The sequence below is a fragment of the Amphibalanus amphitrite genome, unplaced genomic scaffold (genome assembly GCF_019059575.1).
Source record: "Amphibalanus amphitrite isolate SeventyFive unplaced genomic scaffold, NRLGWU_Aamphi_draft 000728F_arrow, whole genome shotgun sequence".
In the NCBI taxonomy this organism is placed as follows: domain Eukaryota; kingdom Metazoa; phylum Arthropoda; class Thecostraca; order Balanomorpha; family Balanidae; genus Amphibalanus; species Amphibalanus amphitrite.
In genome coordinates, this window is record NW_024882222.1 from 198950 (window position 1) to 221233 (window position 22284).

Consider the following 22284-nt stretch of genomic DNA (forward strand, 5'->3'; position numbering starts at 1 on the left):
TTACATAGGTGCTTGTGCAAATCCCATTTAGAAAAAAATTTACTTATATTTTATTGGCCCGGGGCGAGTGCGCGAAAGCATTCAGAGTAGCTCAGTAAAAGTTTAAAAGCCAATATGTTTCTGAATTCAGACATCATCATAAAACAAAGTTTACAGTTCTATCTCAAGCTTTTGAACATGCGAAGGACAGTATCAACATTACATTTGTTTTAAGTAAAGCTGCGTTCGAGCCCGAGCGCACGGCTTTCAAGATTTCAATTCAAAACGAACAAATGATTTCACAACTTTGAGTACGATGTTGCTGCGCAATGGCAGTGATCCAGTTACATAGAACCGAATTTCAACGAATCTGTCGAGCAAAGCAGACCATGTATTGTATTTTCTAAATGCAGAGTTATTCAACATGTTTTTTGTGACCTCATAAGAAGTACGACCTTTGAAGACGTAGCCGAGAGTCGGTAAACCTCTAAATCGGCTTACTTTAGCCGTACTCCCAAGGCCCTATATACCCGTACTCCTAAATGCTTTCCGTGCATGAGGTTCTTCTATGCTATGTCGAAGCATATCTTAATTTTCTTTGGAATTCCTATTTCGTGGACATTAGGTGCGATTTTCATATGCAGGTGTGATGAAACGCGAAAAGCCCGCAGCGGCCAGACGCTCGGCAGTTCGCGTGTGCGGACGGATTTGACACGGTTGAATGGAGCCTCAGGCTGTGCAGCGGCAATCACTGAACTGGCCATCGTGTGAGACTGCGGCCAGATTTTCACACATGTGGGAGCGCTTTACCGATCAGATTGTAGGGCGAAGGTCCAGCGAAGGCCGAATTGCTGCTGTCATGTTTGTTCAATGTGTCCAATGCGTCCGTTGGCCAACCAGTATGTTCCGGCGCTTTGTGTTCCCTCTTCCCCTTCCATTACTGCTGTTGACCCGTTTGTTTTTCCTCTCCCATCCCCTCACTGTTGCTCGCCCGTTATTTACCATTACCCCTTTTCTCTCCCTCCCTTTCATCCCTCTTTCACTCCGCTGTCTCCTCCGTCCTCCTTCCCTGTGTGCATGACTTCTGTTACAGCCAGTCCATCCCACACCCCCAGTCTCTGAGCCCGGTCCGGCCTGCAGTAGCTCTACAGTTCCGTATCCGGTGGAGTGGTCTCTGTTCGATCCCCTCTGTATGTATCCCTAACACATGTTGCAGCCAGTCCATCCCACAGCCCAGTCTCTGAGCCCAGTCTGCAGTAGCCCTGCAGTTCCGTACCCGGCGGGGACGGTCGGTGCCGCTCCGTCACCGAGGCCGACATGCTTGGGCGGCTCTTCGGTGGTCGTCCTCCCCGGCGGCTCAGGCCCGGGCCGCGCCCTGCCGCTGCCGCTCTCCCTCGCCCTCTACCTCTACCTCTCTCAGGAGCCCGTCGAGCGGCGGCACCGGCAGTCCAGTCTGCAGCCGGCTGTGGCACCTGGAACGTCTGTGCCGCGCCCCCTGGACCACGCTGAGCCATGTGAGTGGAGCCGGGGTGCCAGCGCCGGGTTGGAGCGGTGCAGTGGGTCCTCCAGTGCCGTGGAGGGGGTAAAGGTGGACATTAGACAATGGGTGGGAGGATCGTCCAGGTGCTGCTCGAGTGTTGGCAACCTCTTGTGCTGTTTTTCATACTTTCGCTTGTAAATCTTTCATTCCGTATCCGCCGATTCCACCATCTTTCCGATATCCGACATGCTTTTCCAGACATTTTTAGGATTGCTGTTTAGCCGTAACGTTTAAAAAATTAAAGGCAAGATCATTTGTAAGTTAATTTCAGTTTGTACTTTGAAGGCCTTGATTGCGAATGCAGCCAGCCACGCATTGTTTCAGTATTTTTCAGACTTTGATTCTCATTTTCGTTTCATACTTACTTGCCTTCCATTGGCCTGAGGAATCAAAGACTATACATAAAATGTGCAAGTGAAAAGTGGTGTTATAAAACAATTACCTCACAGTAAACCGCTGCCTTGAGGATATAATGGGATTGAGACCAATGAAGCAAGCGGTCACCAATGACATACACGTTGCATAAATCAACGTATCATCGTCTATAATTGGTTGTAAAGAAGTAGTAACACTTATCGGATCTATGATGCCATATTTATCCAAGGAGGAAAATCAGTCAGAGGAGTCACGTGAAAGCGATGAATATCGCGCGGTCATACGTGGAAAGTATGACGTCTGATAGCGAGCTGAATGGTCGTGTTTTTATGTCATTTGCCTTGCCGTTTGGTCCGATCTTTAATGCCTTTTTGAAAGTTTCGAGCATATTGATATCCTTCATTGTTTTTTTTTGCCCTGCAGCCTGTCCCACGTTGCTGCTTGTCCAGATTTTGCTTGTTTTATAATTTTTTGAATAATCGATAATCCCGTTTTAAAAACGAATGAACCGATGAAAGCTAAAAGATAAAAGCATTTCTGAAAAATGCTTAGGATGTAGAACAAAACAAAGTCGACCAGCCATGTGAAGAGTGTATGGCCTTCTGCGGCAGCTCCCGCCAGCTATCACTCGCCTGTCGGGCAGCCCCCAGCGGCCCCCACGGCCCCTGTGCCTTCCCGCTTTGTTATCCGTCTCCATCGGCAGCCTCTACTGGCACATCTTGTATCCCTCCTCCATCCCACTAGCCCTCACCGTCCCCACAGCTCTGCCACCGTCCAGCCTCCTCACCGTCCCCACAGCTCTGCCACCACCCACTCCAGCCTCCTCACCGCCGCGGGCGCGTGTTGCAGGTCGTCGCTGTGGATGTCCGCCCTCTGTCTGGTCCTCGCCGCCAGTCACGTCCGCTGTGACGACAACGGAGAGTACGGCCTCAAAGTCGAGTACGACCCGACGCTCTTCAACGGCACAGACGTGAGTACTGAGTACGGCCACAAAGTCGAGTACGACCCGACGCTCGTTAACGGCACGGACGTGAGTACTTAGTACGACTTAGATGGGAGTAGTGAGTACGCACAGTACTGAGTACGGCACGGTGCGGCACAGACGGGAGTACGGCACAGGCGTGAGTATGGCGGGAGTATGGCCTAGACGGGCGTACGGTACAGGCATGAGTACGACACAGACGTGTCACGTCAAGCATACAGGTTTATTCATAAACCCGCTGTAAGCTAATACGTTTGACGTTTCTCGCATTCCAAAGGCTGCTGATCAACCCAATATCGTCTTTGGATAGCTCATTTCGTATTCTCGATGACTGACGGTGCGATACAAGTAGCTGTCCTTTTGGTACATCACAGTCCACAGACACGACCAAAATGACAACGTTCAATTCTTCTAACAAACAGCTGTGCCTACACACTGCCGAAAGTAGGTATATGTAAGTACATAGCAGTACAGCAAAATCGTATAATCATATAGCCTTGGTCTGCACTGTATTTGTACAAGCGGTTTCATAATCGGCCCGGGCGAATTTATGCAAATGTCTCGTTTTGTACCCGTATTATCTCGTCAGTTGTTTCCACACATTCCACAAATCCGCGGTCGAAAGATCTACCGTCGATGATGGACGACCGCCGATAATGTGAAATTAATCACAGGCTGATCGCGGCTCGTAAGCGGAGGCGGACCGCTCACACGGGTGCCGGTCTGCGTCTGCGCTCAGTAGGTCCGTTTGGTGATGGCTCAATCCAGCGCCATTGCCGCGGGCCAGGCGGGCCGATCACAGACGGCGGCTCCTGACCCTAAACCGCGCGGGGCGGGGCGCGCGGGGCACCATCCCTCTGTGGACGCGTGACTGTGGTCTCCGACTGGCTGTTTGTGGGTGTCTGCGGCTGTTGTGTTGCGTCTGGGTGAGTGGGTGACAGCGCCGCCCGCGCAGCTGTCTGTGGACGGAACACTGAGCCGTTACCGGCCGCCCCGGGAGCCGGCGACGGCCAGTCTCTCCTCGGCTTTCTCCGGGAGATCGTGCAGTGCACGCGCCACGCGCCGGTGCGGCACCTGGCGTCACCAAACACGAGAGTGACGCGGCGCGAGATGGGCACGGATGACGTCACTTTCCTCTGTCATGACGTCATCGGCGCATCGCGCCATCAGACCCGTGTCTCGGTGTCGCACGGGGGATTGTTAGGAGAATGGAGATGGGCCGGTAACAGGAGCGGCAGCCGGCGGTTTTTAGAGCACATCGGACATAACAAGCATTTCCAACGGCTGGAGAGCGGGCGAGAACGCTGAAGCATCGTGAAGCTCCAAGGAGTCGTGTTGGATAGTCGTTGACCAACATAAGCAGAATCAATTTCGTGAGCCCTGAACCACTGCATTCCCAGCGGAGCCGATGTATCAATCTCACGCCAGCTACCGGCGCGGCGCTGCTGCTGCGCCGTTTTGACGAACAATAAGACCTTTCTCCGTGCGTTTCGTGCCGTCCATGCTTCTCCACCACCTGACGAAGGAATTGTTCCCGCCGTCGGAAGAGAAACTCGCCGAGACCATCTGTGTCAACGGTTGCAAAGGCAATGCATGAGTGTCATCGACACATCCTGCTGAGCCGTCTGATGCCCTCTAATGCCGATGTAGGTTTCCAGTTTCGTTACGCATGACTGATAATGATATTCACAGTGATGCGATTCAGCGTCTGTTCGGACTCGACTGGGCGTTCCTGTTCAGTTGCTTGAAGTTCACAGAACCGGCTGGGCACTGGGCAGTGGGCAGTTTTATATTCGTAGAACAGTCCGGGGGAAATAATTATTTCTCGGTCGCTCCATTGGACTAAGGTGGCATCATGTTCGGATACTTTCTCCTGGTCAAAATCAAGAAAACAGATGGCTATGTTCTCTGGTCATCGCTTCATTTACGTATGTATCGCACTGATCATCATGATATTATGTTTTTAAAGGTGGATAATGATAACATTGGCTCAGTGATAATGCATTTTTCGTGAAATGAAATTAGAGGCCAAACTAGTTTGCACCTGTCGTTCCGCGCCTGGGAGTACACTGATAGTTCTGCACCTCGCCTTTATCCCGCCTCTGTGCATTGCTGAAGGCCTTTCGCACGGCCTTTTTACTGCCTGTTATCATTGTGGATACATACGTGCAACTGGCCTTGTTTGAATCACTCTTGCAGTGAAATGATTTGCAATCCGTGACACGACCATTTAAACACCATTGTCCGCACGTCTCTTTACACGCTCCAGATGCCACACAACAGCACAACTCGCCCCATCTCCTTCCTGAGGACCCATACAGACCCCGGTGACGGGACCCCGCGTCCCCCAGTCCTTCCCGTTTGGTGCAGGCCCCGCCCGGCCCTGGCCTCGGCGGCAGGTCCGCCCGGCGCCGTGCTCCCATCGTTAGCCTTCGGAGCCGTGTGCCGTGGGGACCCCGCGGTCCGCCGGCCTCGGCCGCCCGTGGGGCCGCGGTGGCACAAAGTGGCGGACGGGTGTCGGCTTCCGGCCGGGCGGCGCCAGCCCCGCGGCGCCGCGGAGCCCCTGAGGCTTGTGGTCGGACTGGGCGGTGACGACGGGAGAAACTGCAATACGGCGGCTTCTGACATAGACGGATTTGTGTGCGTCTTTTTGACGCGCTGCCGATAATGGGCAGCCGGGCAGGCTCGTCCATTGGATAGATGTTGGTATTTGTTTTACAAATTAGTAAATGTTCTCATTTGTTCTCATTTGTTCTGTTATCTTTGGGCATCGTCATTCTTGAGCAGCGCAGTTGAAACACAAATGATCGACACTTGACGACCCACACACCCGATTATCAGCTCGGTTTATCGCGTATCAAGTTGACACACTAAATACACTTGATGCCGTTGATGTCCCATCAACCTCAAACTATCATCGTTTAGGCCAGTAACCGCGCTTTTATGCTGTTCCAACGCTGCATTTTATTGCACCATCTACTGTTGTTATTGCTTTACCACCGTCCCACACTGCGATCCACACATCCGTACCGCCTGCCGACCTGTGACACCTGACTTACATAGTGCGACCGAACCCTATGACACCTGACACCTGTGCTCCCTATGTTCAGGACCACCCCATCATCATTATGACGCTTTCCTGTCCCGGGCTGGCGGTCAGCAGTCAACACACCCAGAAAACGTGAGAGCGCACTTCCAGTAAGAGCATATCCCTCCTGAGTGACCATTTGTACGGCTGCGGGCTGGGTGGCCGTCACTGGCCTGTCCCACCAAGACGCTTCCGTACCAAGGGGCTGGGCTCTGCCGCTGCGGCACTCCAATCAGTGGTCGGACTCAGTCCAGGGTCTCCCTTTATTCACTGGTCCCACGGCATCGAAATAGCGTCAATAGACCGAAGCAACTAAAACATCAAAACAAACAAACACGCACAAACACAACACATCAGGCTTGCTTTTCAGATTTTCGCTGAGTCTTTTGACTCGTGGACTGGACGGCAGGTGTTGATGGAAGACCGCACTTGGCTGATCTAATATGACCTAATATGACTCCTCTCGCTGACCTAGTATGACCGTTTGTCCGGCCGACAGGTGCTGATGGAGGACCGCAACATCGCCTCGGACTGGATCCTGCGGGAGCTGCTGCCGCCCGAGCTGGACGCCGAGGACCTGGAGCTGGAGCTGCAGCTGCAGGAGGAGAACATTGCCGACGCGTGCCCGCCCGGACCCAAGGGCCTGCTCTGCCGGCGCCGGTTCGCGCTGCGCGGCGCCGACGAGTGCGCCGGAGGTGAGCGACGCGGGTGGCGGGGTGGCCAGCTGGGTGGGTATTTCCGGTAATTCAGTAGTGCGCTGGCCGGTTTGACCGGTTTGTGTGCCTATTTTAACTGTTTCTTTTGTATATGTTGGTGTGTTTTCGTGTGTGCCTTTCTGTTAGGATGACTTGCTTGTTTTTTTTCGCAGTATTTTGTTATTGATGCTATGCAGGTAGAATGTTTACCGCCTTGTTTTCGGTATGGGATGCCAATGATTGCGTCGGCACGGACTTATTAGCGCCCCATACCGGCGATCTTTTACGCAATTATCTTTGAGCCGGGTCTGCGGCTGTCACACCCATATTCTATTTCAGAGCGCTTCGTTTTCTAAAAAAGCGATATTCTCGCCACTTCGTATTTACCGCCATAGGTTTCATGCACCTCTGAATGATTTCGCGATGGGATCAGCACATGATTATGTATCGGAGGATATCACCCTACCTACCTACAAATTATATAAAAAAAAATATTTATAAAAAGTTTTCTATAACTTGTCAATCGGCCAGTTTCGGTATAGGACGGGAATTTGATAGATCGAGCAGACAAGTTGGGAGATGGGTTAGAGTCTCGGTGAAGTGCGTCGAGCATAAATCTTGTCGAAGAATAAACATTTCTGAAGTGTTGACTGGTCTAGGAGCAAATTATCGGACGCCATTTCTTGGCTGATGGTGAAATTCACATGATTAAAGCCATTTCAGTTTCAAAGCGTTCGCAATCCTCGATGAAAACGGTCGTGTTCATACCGTTGGTTTATCGTACCTGTGGCTGTGACCCGATCTGATTTGGGTTGATGGTAACTTTACTGAGGCCATCGCATGACCTAGCTGGTCATTGGTATCGTTCAGTACTGATGAAGGAGCTGTCGAGCGGGGCTACCACTCTGTAATCTTTATCTACCAGTTGCCACTTTTGAGCAGCTGGAAGGAAGGGGCAAGTCTTCCCGGAGCATAGCTAGGCCCTGGATAGACGGGGCCCACAGGTTGGGTTTCCCTGAGACAGAAGGGTAGGATGGTCCCGGACAGACACGGGCCGGTCCTCTCCACATGGTCCCCTCTGGGCAGGGCGGGACAGGGAGGCCCTGGACAGAAGGAGCCTACTCCACGGGCGGGCGGGTCCTCTCTGGGCAGGGCGGCCCTGGACAGACCGGGCGCTGGTCCAGCTTCCCTCTGCTTCCTGTTCCTGGTCAGAACTGGACCGGCCAGCGCCCGCTGCTGGCGGCGTCCCGTCAGCGCGATGGCCGCCAACAAACACTGTGTGATGAGCTGGTCTGACGGGCTATCCGATCAAGATGTACCCGGAAATGGGCAGTCGCTCCAAGGCCACCCACTGTGGGCTCTCGAAATGTGGCTGTACTGGGTATGTGGCCACGCCCAAGCGGTACAACGTCCTACACTGAGGCGTCACCCGAAGGCCTCAGCTGGGATCACGGCCCTGGTTGTGACGACGTGACAGCCACTGTCGACGCTCTGCTGCGCCAACTGCCGTCCGCGGGCTACCGAGCGCCGCCGCTGTGCCAGTCTGCAGTTAACCTTGCCACCGTGTCACCCGCTCCGACCCGGACCCGGCGAGCCGCGGTCGGGGTGGAGCGGGCCGACATTGACCTGTGACCCGAGCGTATCACTCCGACCGCTCCAGCTCACCGTGGCGCAACCCGCGCCGAGCCGAGGCCGGCGCGTGGCCCGGCGAGCTGCAGCGTCTAATGACGGCACTGATTGCCGCCGGGACCGTCCCGGCGCGGCCGCTCCACGAGACCCCGAGTCATTAACTGGCCACACGGGCCGCTAATCGGTCTCTCAGCTGGCTTCTTTATGACACGACTAAATGTCGGTGTCGCCTTGCGCCATGGGAGGGATGTCATGTGATATTGTACGGTTAATCACTTTCTCTGGTTTTGTTTCTGCCTTTGTTTCGCGCTTTCATTCTTCCATTCGATGTCTCTGTGAGCAGTTTCCCTGAGCCCTTTCGCTCTCACCCGGACAGTTTGTGGGATGAGCGCTCCGATCGGTCTCACGCCCGCGCTCAATTTCGGCCCGCTGCTGCGCTGGCGAGCCCGCCTGAATGCCTGCAATCTGACCAACTAGGGCAAAGCTGGCTGAAGGAACACCCTGGCAGCGTGTTCCAGTTAGATGTTGGCGCTCCTACCCATTGTGGGCAAGCCCAATGTGCCGCCAACACGCTTGTAAATCGAATGGGCGTCCGCCGTCCGCCACTGAGGAGCCCAGCGCGCCCTCGTAAACTTATTACCTCTACCTGATTTACGTGGTCATCACGCTCGTAAACCTATATTAGCGCTTTCGACAAGATGCTGCTGCTAACGTAACCGCGTGCCGGGATAAACGTCCGTCCGACCTTCGCCCGTTGCGGACGGTCTACAGTGAAGGTCCGCGCCCATTACACCCGGTCCGCTCCGCTAGACGTCTGCTCCCGTTCCGGCGCGTTCGGCCGCTTTCCCGTCGGATCTCGCCGGCGGCCGTTCCCTGTATCATCCCGTGACCTGTCGTCCGCTCTCCGGAGCGGCACACGCCCCGACCGAGCCGTGGCGCAACCGCCGCCCGCCGGTGACCCGCCGGTGACCCGGGCTGAGCGGCCGCTCCCAATCCCCGCGTCTCCGGTGCCCCCGGGCGTGTATCTCAGACCCCGCCCGAGCCGCCGCGCGGGGACGAGCACGGAGCGGCGCCGGCTCGGGACGGCCACCGGAGCGAACCGCTGCGCACCGCGGGGTACAGCGGCAGATGGGAGCGCTCCGCGCGTTGGCCAACTGTGGCCGAGTTGCGTCATGTTTTGTGTCGCTGGGATGGTATTTGTAGGTAATAAACCGCCGCGGGATGGGCCAGAGATCACCTGGTGAACGATTGATCACCGTAAAGTGACTTTTTGATGAGAGCACACGGTGGGATGTTTCATAAATAAGACCATGAGGTAGGGAGGTAGACGTTGCCATGGGCCCTATCGCGCACTCAGAGTATATTATCGCACCGACTATATGTGGACATGACACTCGAGCGCACCGCGCGGGATTTGCCGGTATCCAAGTGGGCCGATATGATACCTTCCGGGCTTACCGACACCGGGAGCACCGATTGCCCGTCGGTCCCGTTCCTATGCCATCCACTCCACAGCTGCTTCTTGTGAGACTTGAGAGGGAGAGATCAGGAGCAATCTCCCTGTGTACCGTGCACAGGGTCACTGTCATTCCTCTATCAGCCTGTATGCATCATGACTCGGGTGCTTAATATCTATCAGTTTATCGTGTAACGTGCATGCACTGTGTGACCAGTGTGTTGACTTTGCACTAACAGGCAAACAAGCCTCGAAGGCTCGAGTTCTGCTACCGACCATACACACCGATTAGCTGAGCGGAAGCAGCGCTCACCGCCGCTGCTTTGTTCGCCCTGGAGCGGTCGCTATTTGTGGTCGCCGTTATCCCGTGGTGCGCGTGGAAGGACGCAGGGACAGCCGCCGGGCGCTGGCGCCCAGTACCTTGACGGATAATTGCTCAATCGACGAACGGTATAATGGAAAATGCCCGTCTCGTCTCCGTCAAGTCCATGCCGGCGTCGGTGCGTCTTATGATGGCATTGAGGACGGAATTTAGAATTATGAAATATTTTCTGACGATAATGTGTTCACCTGATACTTTCTCTACATCATTATTCAAAGGCAACCGATGACCTGCTGTGATATAATGAAACTCAAACAATGAATGGTTATGCAAATCGGAGCGCAATGTTAGACAGACAACTTTTCCGTCACAAAACGCGACACACGCTGTAAATCTGATCACCGTTCAGCGCCATGAGCAGGTTGTGTCAGGCCCCGGTTGGTCTGACCGGCCGAGCCCGTCGCCCGCACAGTGCCGAGCCCCGGGCGGCGGCGGGCCGGGCGTATATCTCACAAGGCCGGCCGATCTCGGGGCGGCGCGGGGTCAGGGGTCAGAGCTGCGCGGGGTCAGGGGTCAGAGCGGCGGGCGCGGCCGGTCCGGGTCGCCCTGACGTAACGCTCGGCACGGGTCACAGGTCAGAGCAGGCGGCGGACGGGGTGGCGCCGGCTGCGCGGGCGTGGTTACCGTCAGAACGGGGGGGGGGGGGGGGAGGCACGCGGCCTTGTAATCTGGTCTGTATAAATGATCAAAGGCGAGGATTTCATCTCATGCGGTTACAGTTCCATTTCCATTTCTTTTTATACAATTAAACGTCAGGGTCACGTCAGGCGTCAAGTTCATATGTCACTTCCCGGCGCTTCTCATTTGCTCGCAGTCCCGGTAATTATCATCAGAGCTGTGCGACCCAAATATCGCCGACCACCCGAGCGCTGATGTGCCACTCCCGCTGAGGGCCGGACAGAGTGATTTCCCCACCGGTGGTGCCGCGGCGCCGGCGGCGGGGCCAGTACCGGTCCGGCCGGCCCGCGGCGGGGCCAGCCGGTTCCCAGCCGTCTGGGGAAGGGCGCGGTCTCCCGCCGGGCGTGGCCGGACGGGGAGGGGAGCGTGTGACCCCTGCGGGGAGGGCGGTCCGCTGGAGATCACACGGGAGACAGTCCTGTGGTAAATCCCGCCGCTGACCTCGCCGGTCCCGTCGCCGCCGTCATTTGGTAGTGCCCGCCGCCCGGGTCACCCGTTTCTCCAGTACCAGCCTTTCTCCAGGGCGAGGTGAACGGCACCATGAGCCGACGGGCGGACGGAAATGAGACCGGCCCCCGTCCGGTACACCGTTCAAACATTCACATCATGGTCACATGAGAAGCTTAATTAACCGGGTTTTGTGATATGGCCATACCAAGACTAGTCATCCTTCGTAACGCAAATCAATAAAGCAGAAGAGATGTGGTTAATACGGACATAAAGTGAGCCCCTGGCAAAGGGCGATGACCGCCAATACACACTCCGTCGTTTGGTGCGCAGCCTGATAGGATGTAGATTATAGACGTCTCTGACCTGTTGTGACCCACTGTGACCTGTCCCTCTTTTCCACAGGTCGGTGTGTGATGTGCCGCCGCTGTGACCTGCTGTGACCCGCTGTGACCACTGACCCGACCCTCCCCCATAGGTCGATGCGTCATGTGCCGCCACTGCGACCTACTGTGACCTGCTGAGACCCCTGTGACCTAACCCCTCCCTCCCCCACAGGTCGGTGTGTCATGTGCCGCCGCTGCGACCTGCTGTGACCTGCTGAGACCCCTGTGACCTGACCCCTCCCTCCCCCCCACAGGTCGGTGTGTGATGTGCCGCCGCTGCGACCTTCTGACGCCCGTCAGCTGGCCCATCTGCTGCAAGAACCACTTCCTGTGCTGTCGGCCCATCGCGCGCGCCTGCCAGTCCTGCAACGTCACGGAGCTCGTCTCGTTCTGCCAGGACAAGTTCGGACGCTGCTAGGCCCGGCGGCACGCCCCGCGCATACAGCGAGCTACAGGGGCTCGTAACGAGCTCACACCTCTGTCCGAGCTGGCAGAGCGCCGACGGTGGGTCCGCTGCTGTGGTCGAGCTCCACCTGAAGTCGGCGTGATTATGTGAGATATTCTCATCTCCAGCCGGCTTCAGTCACGACGCATATTCTCCGACTTAACTATAGACGGTTACGGTTGTCAAAATGCGCTTGAGGCGCAGACTTGAGTCGCCGATGAGAAAGTACTTCAGCCGCCCGTATCTTGAGTGCCCCTTGTCCGCTGCTGATCGCTAGCTGATAATTGGCATTTGCAATCTGATACGCACATATAGCTGAACCGGGCCCAGCTCAGCGGCGGTTCAGCTGATCGTGGGAGGACAGAAGGCCAAAATTCGAGGTGCCAAGTGACGTGCCGCTTTTGGCTGACCTGAGTTAGCTATCGTTTCAATTTCTTTTCAGCCCTTCGTGTAACAATCATTTGAGCTTATTGGCAATCAAATTTCTACTTGCACCAAGTTCATTCGAAGTGCCTAAAGTCGCATACAACATGTCGAACAACTAAAACTAGGCCCGTAACTCTGATGATGTTTAGCTGTAAGACGATGTAGATCTGTCGTGATATTTATTGTCTGTGTGCTCGTGCCGTCTCTGAGAGTGAACTCCGTCGGCCTCTAAGGCACGAGTTCCGTCCAGTGACCTGTCGTGGATCGCAGAGTGCGTGTCCTGTGCGTTACATGGTTCAGTAGTCAGTGCGGCACAGCACAATACACATGTGACAGGAGAACGGTGGTGTGTTGCTGCTCCGGCCAACGTTCAGAGTCGAACACGGATCCCATTGTTCGATACCGACCCTTCATAGACGCGCCGCACACTGAACTGATAAGTTTCTCCCGCCGTATGGGAAGTCTCAACAGCCGTTTACACAATGAAACTGGCGGAGCGCGCTGCCAGACGCACCACTGCCCGAGCCACCAGCGTCCAGCCGTGGCTGGTGGCTGGTCCGACGGCACGGCTGGTGCCCGAGTCACCAGCCGTGGCGTGGGATGCGGCCCATCCCGACGGCAGGGCCCCACCCACCTACCCGCTAAAGCCACCCTTCCCCTGCCATCCCCGGCCCGGGTCGGAGCTCAGTGGCCACGGGCGCTGCACGCACGCACCACCTGTGTTTGAGGCGGTGACGGACCGCCCGCGACCCGACCGAGGTCACGGACCATCAGCCGATAACCGTGACCAAATGTCACGTGACGGTGCTGATGGTGAGGCGTTAGTCACGTGACTGGAGGGAATAGGTCCGCAGGCGTGCCGCGTGATGCCTCTTGGGGCCGGCCACGGCCGTGTCGAATATCCCGATTTCACTGTGACCTATCGCGTGTGATTGGTGTTCCGTCCCCTAAATGATGCACCGTTTGTTGGGCTGAGCCACTACAACTCACGCCTCTTCTTTCCTCCGCGCTCTTCCCCTCTCCATGCACCTCTCCATACCTCAAACAATGCGATCACATTTCGTACAGCCTGTATTACATGTCTCCCTCCCCTCCCACCCACAGTGAGTCCCCTCCCCCGTCCCCCCGCGGTACCCCTCCCTCACATGTAGATGTGCGGCGCGTCGGCCGGGGGCCGGGTCGGCCGCGGCCTCAGGTCACCCACTGCCGGCACCACGGCCGACAGGGCGCCGTGCAGGGCGGCAGCCGTCTCGGCGTCCGGCCGCAGCGCAGACGTGTAGAGCATCAGCAGACAGGCGGCGCGGCGGGCCAGGCAGCACCGACTCAACACTGTGGAGAGGAGAGGAAGCTGTCAGTGGGAGGAGGCAATCAGCAGACAGGCGGCGCGGCGGGCCACAGCAGCACCGGCTCAACACTGCGGAGAGGAGGGAAACTGTCAGTGGGAGGGGGCAGTCAGCAGACAGGCGGCGCGGGCAGCACCGACTCAACACTGTGGAAAAAGGGACAGTCTGAGGGAGGCAGACAGGCAGCACCGACTCAACACTGCGGAGAGGAGAGGGAGAGGCAGTCAGCAGATAGGCGGCGCGGCGGGCCAGGCAGCAGCGGCTCAACACTGTGGCGGAGATATGGGACGGTCAGTGGACGGGGAGCGGGCAATCAGTTCATTGGGAGGGTGACGGTCGGTGGGAGGGGTGTCAGTGTCTGCGCAAAACGGCCGAACTCGCCACAATAGCAAACTCGACAACTCTGCTGCCACGGCGCGGTGGGCGGTACGAGCGACCATCCTCAGAGAGTGGCTGAATGGATACAGTAGACATAAATAAACCACGAGAGAAGACAGGGGCATTTGTGATACAAAAGGAACGCGTGAAACGCTGACCGCTGCTAAACGGACCGACTCGCTGGTGTCAAAGAACAGAACACAGACGACGGGGTCCGCACAACCCGACCCCCCCCCCCCCCCGCCGCCAGTCAGCAATAGCCGGCAGTCAGCGACTGTCGACGGTTGTCTGTCTGTTGGAGAGTCGTGGCCAGACCACACGCCGCTATCGATGTGTCTGGGTGAATATCACGCCACATAAGTCACGCCGCGAAAGGTCACGAGGCAGCCCACCGGTCTTCAGATCGACACTGGGCGTGAAGTACAGGGTGCGGCGGCACGCCATAAACTGTCTGCGTGCCGCTCGAGAGCGCAGTCGTGCATCCGCCCGCGGCGAGCACCGCTGTGGCAACTCGGGCGCGACCGGGCCAGTTCTGGTTCACATGCATATTCAGCGGCGGCGGCACCGGGATCAGGGCCGACCAAACGCGTTACTCCTGCGCCAAACGACCACGATCTGGCCCAGACTCGGGCCGGGGCTCCAATCGCCGCCGGGCCCGAGATAGGACCCGGCCTCGGCCAAGGTCGGCGCCCGGCCGGCCGGCCCGTCCTCCCGGCCTGGGAACCGCCGCCGCCGCCCCCGCCGGGTTCCAGGGCGGCAGCCGCCGGCCGCCGTCACCGGCCCACCACCGCGGTACTTTACTGACGCCGTCCACGGGCCCGCCCACGAACACAAATAACTCGCGGCTCGAATATGATCGATCATAGTCGCGCCGGGCCCGTCAGAGACGACCGTGGCGTAACCTGCCGGCCCGCGGCGCTCGGCGTATCAGTTTGTTCCAGCTGACCTCTGGGGCACCGCCGCCGGGTAGTCGCATCAAATGATCGATAGCTGTCAGCCGGTGGCTTTACCAACAGACTGCCAGCAACAAAACTGTCACCGTGCGCCTTGGCCGGTGTATTTGCCAATTCCTCGGGTTCAAACGGTACCTATCCGAAATATTTTGCTCATTGGCGATTGCCAATTATTAATGCCAAAGAAAATGAATTAATTAATGGATGCTGGAATGAATGGAGCCAAGTTTCCGTAATATTCCGCTGGACTGCAGCACAAGCGTACGAAGACGCATACCTACATACATAGATGAGCTCAAAGTTTAATTACCTATAGGTACTGCTGGTTACTATAACCGCATGAATGTGGGTATGATCAATCTACAGAGCCGAGTGGGCAAATACGAGATAAATAAAACAAATGACTGATATAATTCGGAAGCACTGAAGGATATCCCCTGGCGGCGACGTTTTAAGTTTTTTTTTTTTGTCGATCGGTCTGTCCCATCGCGTTCTAGCACACTGTATCCCAGATGTCACAGCACGCTAGCTCGAGAGCGAGACATTCACATGAGGAGCCCAGCCTGCATGCACTCTAAGCAGCCTCAGGCCATATCGCGCCGCGGATCCCCTGACGTGACCAGATTGGCAGCTTTGCTGGCGGATGCACCCATCCCAGACCGGTTATCCCGCCTCCATTCGATGGCCCTGTGGCCCGACATCTGTTCAGAGCGCGAGGCGGCGCCGGGGCTCAGCACGCGCCCGGACTGACAGATGAGCGTCACAAATCGGGCTGGCTGCGGGCCAGCGGAGCCGGACGGGCGGCGACAGGGGCGAGTGGAGGATGGGAGGCCCAGCCCCAGACACCCGGCTCCGGCAACCGACAGATAATGGAAGAGTTCAGTGGGACGGGCCCGGACGTATCAGCTGATATATAATTGAACTGACAATGTTATCATGAATGATGGGAAATGTGATGAGATGGTGCGAATGCAAGGCACATTGAGATAACAGCAAATGCGCCTACGAAAGTGTATGACGAGAGAAAAATATTTGTCTTATCTACAGCGTCTCATTGGGCATATAGGGCCTTGATTGGGCCCACGGCCGCGTGTCGAGCTTAGTGGCTGAGTCATTCGTCTCCTGCGGCCCCGTCCTGCAGTTCCATGAAGTGTTGGCAGGCATCCCAACCAGTTGCCATGGTGACCAAGTGTTATGACTCCGTCTGCGGCTGTGTTTCCATGACGACAACATTCGCAGTGAGCAAACAGTGAATCACAGACACTGACACCCGAGGATATTCATCGCCTAAACTTGACCTAAACCTCGGAGCAACATACTGCCACGTATCATCGTGGTTACGATGAGATCGGGTTGAATTGGGGCAAATGGGTAACCAAGCATCATATTACTTTGTCATACATTGGGAAGGCACTGATGATCCTGCTGCAACGGCCAAAAGTAGACCGACCCCGAACTCCACCGCAGTGCTGCCAGATTTGGAGGATTTCCGCAAATCTGGAGGATTTTGAACTCTATTTGCGGACAAATTTCGCTTTTGGAGGATTTTTTATTCTGGAGGAAAATCTGGAGGATTTGTCGCCCGATTATTATATTCAATTTCATGGAAAAATATAACACATTCAAGACTAAAAAGGCATTTTCCTGCCCAGCGTCACCCTACCCGTTAAGATATATCACGTCCTTAATCCTTTATCACCGTGAGACTGCAGAATGTCTCAGTCTGCTATATTTACGAGGGTACCAAACTACTGGCGGATTTAAGGGGGACATTTGGGGCAAATGCCCCCGGCCCCCCTGCAGCACCCGAAATCGACGAAAATTTTCGTTTTTTTTTTTTAGATAAAACGGAAACTCAACAACTTTTATAAGAAAAAGTATCTTTTAAACTGCACAGCAGTGCGAAAGGATTCGAAATCCGATGAGTTTTTAGAATTTGGTGAAACTTTTTTGGGGGTATAGCCCCCCGCAGCGTCCAAGACCGCCTTTCTATATCTACCAATAGGATTTGGAGGAATCTGGAGGATTTTTGTAACTGATATGGAGGATTACAGCCTTCCCCATCTGGCAGCACTGCTCCACCGTCCCAAAACTGCTCCGTTTCAACTCCACCCCCCCCCCCCACACGATTCCGCTCCGGCCAAGTTCTTTTCTATGTCCAACGAAGCCTACCGAAGGCTGTCAGCAGCGGAAACCAGGGCGATGCCAAAAACTTGGATATCATACTGTCTTCGAAATGATTCAGATTCAGCGAGCGGAAGGAAATGAATAAGACATTGGCCGGCGTTCGGAAGTGGTGATTCACTTTCCGCTAATCCTTTTCAAACGTGTTTAACGACACAAACGACTCCGTCCTGTACCATTTCACTCGGCTACGACAGCCGCAAAGTACCGACACCGGCTCACCACCAGTCACACCGGACGACCGAATATCTGCCCCGCCCCGCCCCGTCACTGAGCCCCCGGGTCACTACCCCCGGCTCAGCGCGCCGGCCAGCGGCCACGGCCCGCGGCCCGCACCCACCTCAACTGTCGGCAGCGATCAGCTCGCTGGCCTTTTTGACGTACGCCTCCATGGCGGCCTCCTTGGTCATGCCCTTCTTGCCGCTCCAGGCGTCCCACTTGGCCTTGCCCTTGAAGTCGAGCATGCCGGGTCGGTCCGTGTTGACGTCGCCCACGGTGCCCTGCTTGAAGAGAGCGTAGATCTCCAGCATGTCCGCGTCGGACGGCCGCGTCTTCAGCTTGGTCACGTCCTCGGACGCCTTCTTGAAGTCATCCTCGAGGCCCATGGCGGCGGCGGCGGCGGGTCTCGGACCGGGACACGGACGGGTGACGCGCTATCGAGCGGCACTGGCCAACTGACGGCGCGGCGGCGGCCACTGACGCCGATCGATGGCGGCTGACACACGCGAGCTCCGCCGGCGGCCCGGACCCTGTTTATTTATACACGGCAGATACGACACGGCAGTGACACGCGCGTGGGGAGGGGACACTGGGGAGCGGAGGCCGACGGACGACGGACGGGGCACGGAGGGCGGCACCCGGCACGGCAGCAGTGGCGTGAGGCACGCCGCGTGACGTCACTGACCGGTCCCCGGCGCATGCGCAGCACGGTAAACACCACGTGGTCAGACGGCGGCTCTAGCCGTCCAGACACGTGAATGGATGGGCCTGCTGGACCGGTGCCGCAGGGGCGCCGCCAGCACAACATATCGCGGAGAACTGGTGACGGAAAGACAGATGATTTCATTCTTTCTTCAGGCCGGGAAAACGCACTTTTAGCCTATTTTCATCATCCACCGCTTCGTCACGGGTTTGCTCCGCCAACTGGCCCCCTCAATGACGAGTAAAAACTCCGCACCCGGGTCGCTGACCGGCCGCCCCGGCAAAAAGCGTCACTATTCGAATCTGAGGCTGCATGTGTAGACGGCAGGCCGAGCGTCCCCCGCCGACTCCGACTTCCGCTGGGGTAGGACAGTAGCAGCGACACAAGCAGTGTGCATCGAGTCATGGACAGAGATCGCGCAACACGCCCGTGGACGTCCACCTTTCGGCGTATTTCATGGGCGATAAAGCAACGCGCAGTCGCACGGTCGGTAGGGGCCATGCCGTCGCGTCGTCATTAGAGTTGCGCACGATGAATAACCTTCAGAAGTCGTTTTCAATTTAATTGACCTTTTTTCTATTCAAGTAGCGAAGTAATCTTGGCCGTTGCCCCATACCCACGCTCCACCCCGCATAATGCATCCTGTAGAAAACGTTGTGACATCTTCGCTATCATATTCCATATTTCATCTGCAGTCTTCATAATCAATCATAAATCGGTAAGTCAACAGGTCACATACATTTTGGGTCAGGTCGAAGGTCAGGTCATCAAGGGTCATTCTCTCGATTTTCATCTTGGACGAATCGGTTCATAGCTCGTAATTTAGCCAACGCGCCGGGTAGAACTAGAGCTAGAGCAAAAAAAAAAAAAAAACAAAAAAAAACACTAGACGGCTTTTTGTAGTTCGCTTGCTAAAGAGCACTCATATTTCACCCGGGGTCAAAAGTTAAGTATCCATATGTAGGTTTGCAATCCACGACCACATTTTCGTTGAAAACATCAGCAGTTACGTTCCACACTAAGCTTCATTAACTATGTTGATTTAACTGACACCGCGTTTCTCTTGTCAAGACGCGACCAGCGAGCTAGTTTGATTTGACCTTAAAAATGTCACCTCGAAAATTTGCCCAAAGGGCAAGATCATGACCTGACCGTAAAGTTTGCTGCATATCAGTCGAACCATATCGTCGTACTGAATATATTCAATGTGTTTTCATCGCTTCAGCATGTCTGTATCAAAAGTTGTTGCATCCCTCTCCAAGAAAAAAGGACTTCTTGTGTACCTTCCTAGCGCCCGATGAGCTCTGAGTAATAGGGTAGGGTAGGGTCATCGGATCAATTTTCCGTTTAAACTGTCGATATTGATCTGCTTTACGATGTTTGGGTGCAAGAATATTTTGATAGATTTCACATAACGAGGAGGCGGTTGATGATGACACATATCGATGGTAGACTTTTGTACTGAGTTGTCAGCGTGAAGATCCGTATCGACTGACCTGCGGCCGGCGTGCCTTTGACCACGTTGGGAGGCTCCAAAGATGTGAGCAAGGGCGGCAGCTTACACTGGCTGGTGGCCAAACAGCGAACCAGCAGTGACGGCCGCTCCTCATAGGGGGCAGCACTGCTCAGGTACTCTGCCAGCGGCGCCGAGCCGAGCGCCACCACTCTGGTAGCACCCTCGAACTGGCTCAGAACCTGAAACACGCACACGTTGCCTGACAAATGGGATACAGACCAGACTATATTAAGGTTCATGAAATCATGAACAGTCACCATAACTATATAACAATTTGACGGCCGTGTGGGCCCGTCCCTGTCGCCACCCGCCGTCTCTGGGCCCGTCCCCCGCAGCCATCTCCTGTCTCTTCCGCCACCCACCGTTCCTGTGCCTGTCCCCCGCCGTCTCTGTGGCTGCTGTGGCTGTCTTCACCCCCCCCCCCTCACCACCACCACCACCCACCGTCTCTGAACTCGTTCTCCCGCCATCCACCGTCTCTGAGCCCGTCCCCCACCGCCACCCACCGTCTCTGAGCCCGTCCCCCCCGCCAACCACCGTCTCTGAGCCCGTCCCCTCCCCAACCGGCAACCAACGTCTCTGAGCCCGTCCCCTCCCCAACCACCGTCTCTGAGCCCGTCCCCTCCCCAACCACCGTCTCTGAGCCCGTCCCCTCCCCACCCACCCTCTCGAACCATCCCCTGCCGCCACCCACCGCCTCTGAGCCCGTCCCCCACCGCCACCCACCGTCTCTGAGCCCGTCCCCACCGCCACCCATCGTCTCTGAGCCCGTCCCCCACCGCCACCCACCGTCTCTGAGCCCGTCCCCCCCGCGACCCACCGTCTCAGCCAGCCAGTAGTGGTGGTCGTCGGCCAGGACGGAGTCGCAGCGCGCCACACAGGTCCGCGGACCGAGCCGGTACAGCCGGGCGGCCGGCGCCGGTCGGCGGAGCGCGTCACCGTCCGGCTCGGAACGCCGGGCGAGCTCCACAGTGGCCAGCAGAGGGCAGTCGGCCGGCAGCAGACAGTCCACGTACGCTGTGGGAGCGACGGGGTTGGTGTCAGCAGTTGGTGACAGGGGCAAAGAGTGGGCCGAGCTCTGGAAAATTAAGTACCTCAAGTGTTTTATCCCCTATTCAACTAAAAAAGCCATGTGGTAAAATGCTTTAATCTGCAGCTTATTCTATGAAATTGAGTACATAGCTCTATTATCACAGCTCACCAGGAATGCTGGAACTAAATACTACCAGCAGGCTTCTCCATCTGACTTTGAAATAATACAAATGGCTAGCCCCTTACCTGTTGCAAAATGACCACAAGCAAGGATCACAGTGTCAGCAGACAGATTCCCTTCCTCACTTGAGAAGGTAATTGTAAAGGGATTGCTGAAAAAGAGCAGAATGACACCAATTATTAGCTGACAGCATAATTATCAGGGAATAATTTCATGTCAACTGAACCAGTGAACACCAAACCAGGATAACTGAGCCACAGGAAATTCAGCCAGGCACCAGCCCATTGCCTCTGCTGCAATTCCTTGCAGTCTGACTATTAGGGTAGGGTGGACCATCATGACTGATGTTTCTCCATGTCATCGGGCTCATCATGGTCATTGGTCATGTTCACCGCTCACCTACCTGAAGTCATGTGTTGCTTCTTCATCATCCTCTGCATCATTGTAGGCTCTATTTGTAACTGGCAAAACTTCACCAAAGAATGTCGCCATCTCCTGATAATGACAGACTGTTACATACATTGCCGACACAACAGACAACACAAACAATGGTTGCTTATTGATACTGAGTCAAGGACGGTGTTTCACGGGAGCTGCTAGCACGATGCCAGCACACTGGAGAATTTGGTTTCCATTGGGAACATTAGCAAAATCAGATGCTCCAATTTTGAGACTATACCACAACCAGGCCAGACTGGAAAATCAACAAACTACGCTGGGACGCCTCATGGAGCTAAGGCCTAAGGTGCCAAATTCAGCACTAAAGATTTTACGGCAAAATTTTAGCACAGCTTGCACTGAAAGTTGAAGTTTTTTTAGCCAAATTTGAATGTTTATACTTAATACCATTTAAGCTAGGCACATGAAAAATGCACATGCAGCCGTATCGATGCCAGAAATGTGAAAAGTTCGATAAAAAATAAGAAGCTGGTTAAAAAAGGCAAGTTGATCTAGAATGCTTTTAAATAATTGTATCAGTATTAACGTGGCGAAGTAAAAAAAAATGAGCAGCATGAATGAATACCGTACATAAATCTTGCTAAAAAGTAATACCCCTATACCTACACCCTGAAACGGACGATGATTTTGTTGGGCCTTGAAACGATTGTTTTCCAAATTATTTTCGATGACAATGAAACAAAACAAGCTGTTTCGTTGTTTGCGCCAGGAAGGTATGAAGCGCGGCAGAATCACAACTTAATAAGTGTAACAAAAACGCAGCAACTCTTATACTATTATAATATTTGGTAAGTTTTAGTCTTACAAG

General features: G+C 55.3%; 2 protein-coding genes across 10 annotated transcripts; one reads left to right on the plus strand and one right to left on the minus strand.

Annotated features, from left to right (window-relative positions):
* Positions 1-1318: 1318 nt before the first annotated feature.
* On the plus strand, positions 1319-12849 carry LOC122365289. Its single transcript, XM_043336393.1, has 4 exons — positions 1319-1493; positions 2744-2864; positions 6464-6659; positions 11892-12849. Coding segments are annotated over exons 1-4 (483 nt in total). The 5' UTR covers positions 1319-1491; the 3' UTR covers positions 12056-12849.
* A 712-nt stretch (positions 12850-13561) lies between these two features.
* On the minus strand, positions 13562-22205 carry LOC122365288 (putative acyl-CoA-binding protein). 9 transcript variants are annotated; one of them, XM_043336383.1, is made up of 6 exons: positions 22083-22205; positions 21421-21512; positions 21083-21168; positions 20625-20821; positions 19785-19983; positions 13562-13837 (listed from the first exon to the last, which is right to left on the minus strand). In XM_043336383.1, the coding sequence occupies exons 2-6, from the start codon at positions 21507-21509 to the stop codon at positions 13650-13652; spliced, it is 759 nt and encodes a 252-aa protein (XP_043192318.1). In that variant the 5' UTR covers positions 21510-21512; positions 22083-22205; the 3' UTR covers positions 13562-13649. The 9 variants fall into 9 exon arrangements, with proteins under 9 accessions (XP_043192318.1, XP_043192321.1, XP_043192320.1 ...); XM_043336386.1 differs by having other exon boundaries at positions 22162-22187; XM_043336385.1 differs by having other exon boundaries at positions 22071-22149.
* Positions 22206-22284: the final 79 nt, after the last annotated feature.

Excerpts from the sequence above, each read along its gene's own strand:
- LOC122365289 (XM_043336393.1), top strand. Across the intron at positions 2,865-6,463 it reads CGCTCTTCAACGGCACAGAC|GTGCTGATGGAGGACCGCAA; the intron begins GTGAGTACTGAG and ends TCCGGCCGACAG. Across the intron at positions 6,660-11,891 it reads CGCCGACGAGTGCGCCGGAG|GTCGGTGTGTGATGTGCCGC; the intron begins GTGAGCGACGCG and ends TCCCCCCCACAG.
- LOC122365288 (XM_043336383.1), bottom strand. The coding sequence starts at position 21,509 with ATGGCGACATTCTTTGGTGAAGTTTTGCCAGTTACAAATAGAGCCTAC. Across the intron at positions 20,822-21,082 it reads TTGTGGTCATTTTGCAACAG|CGTACGTGGACTGTCTGCTG; the intron begins GTAAGGGGCTAG and ends TCGCTCCCACAG. Across the intron at positions 13,838-19,784 it reads CAAAGGCACGCCGGCCGCAG|TGTTGAGTCGGTGCTGCCTG; the intron begins GTCAGTCGATAC and ends TCCTCTCCACAG.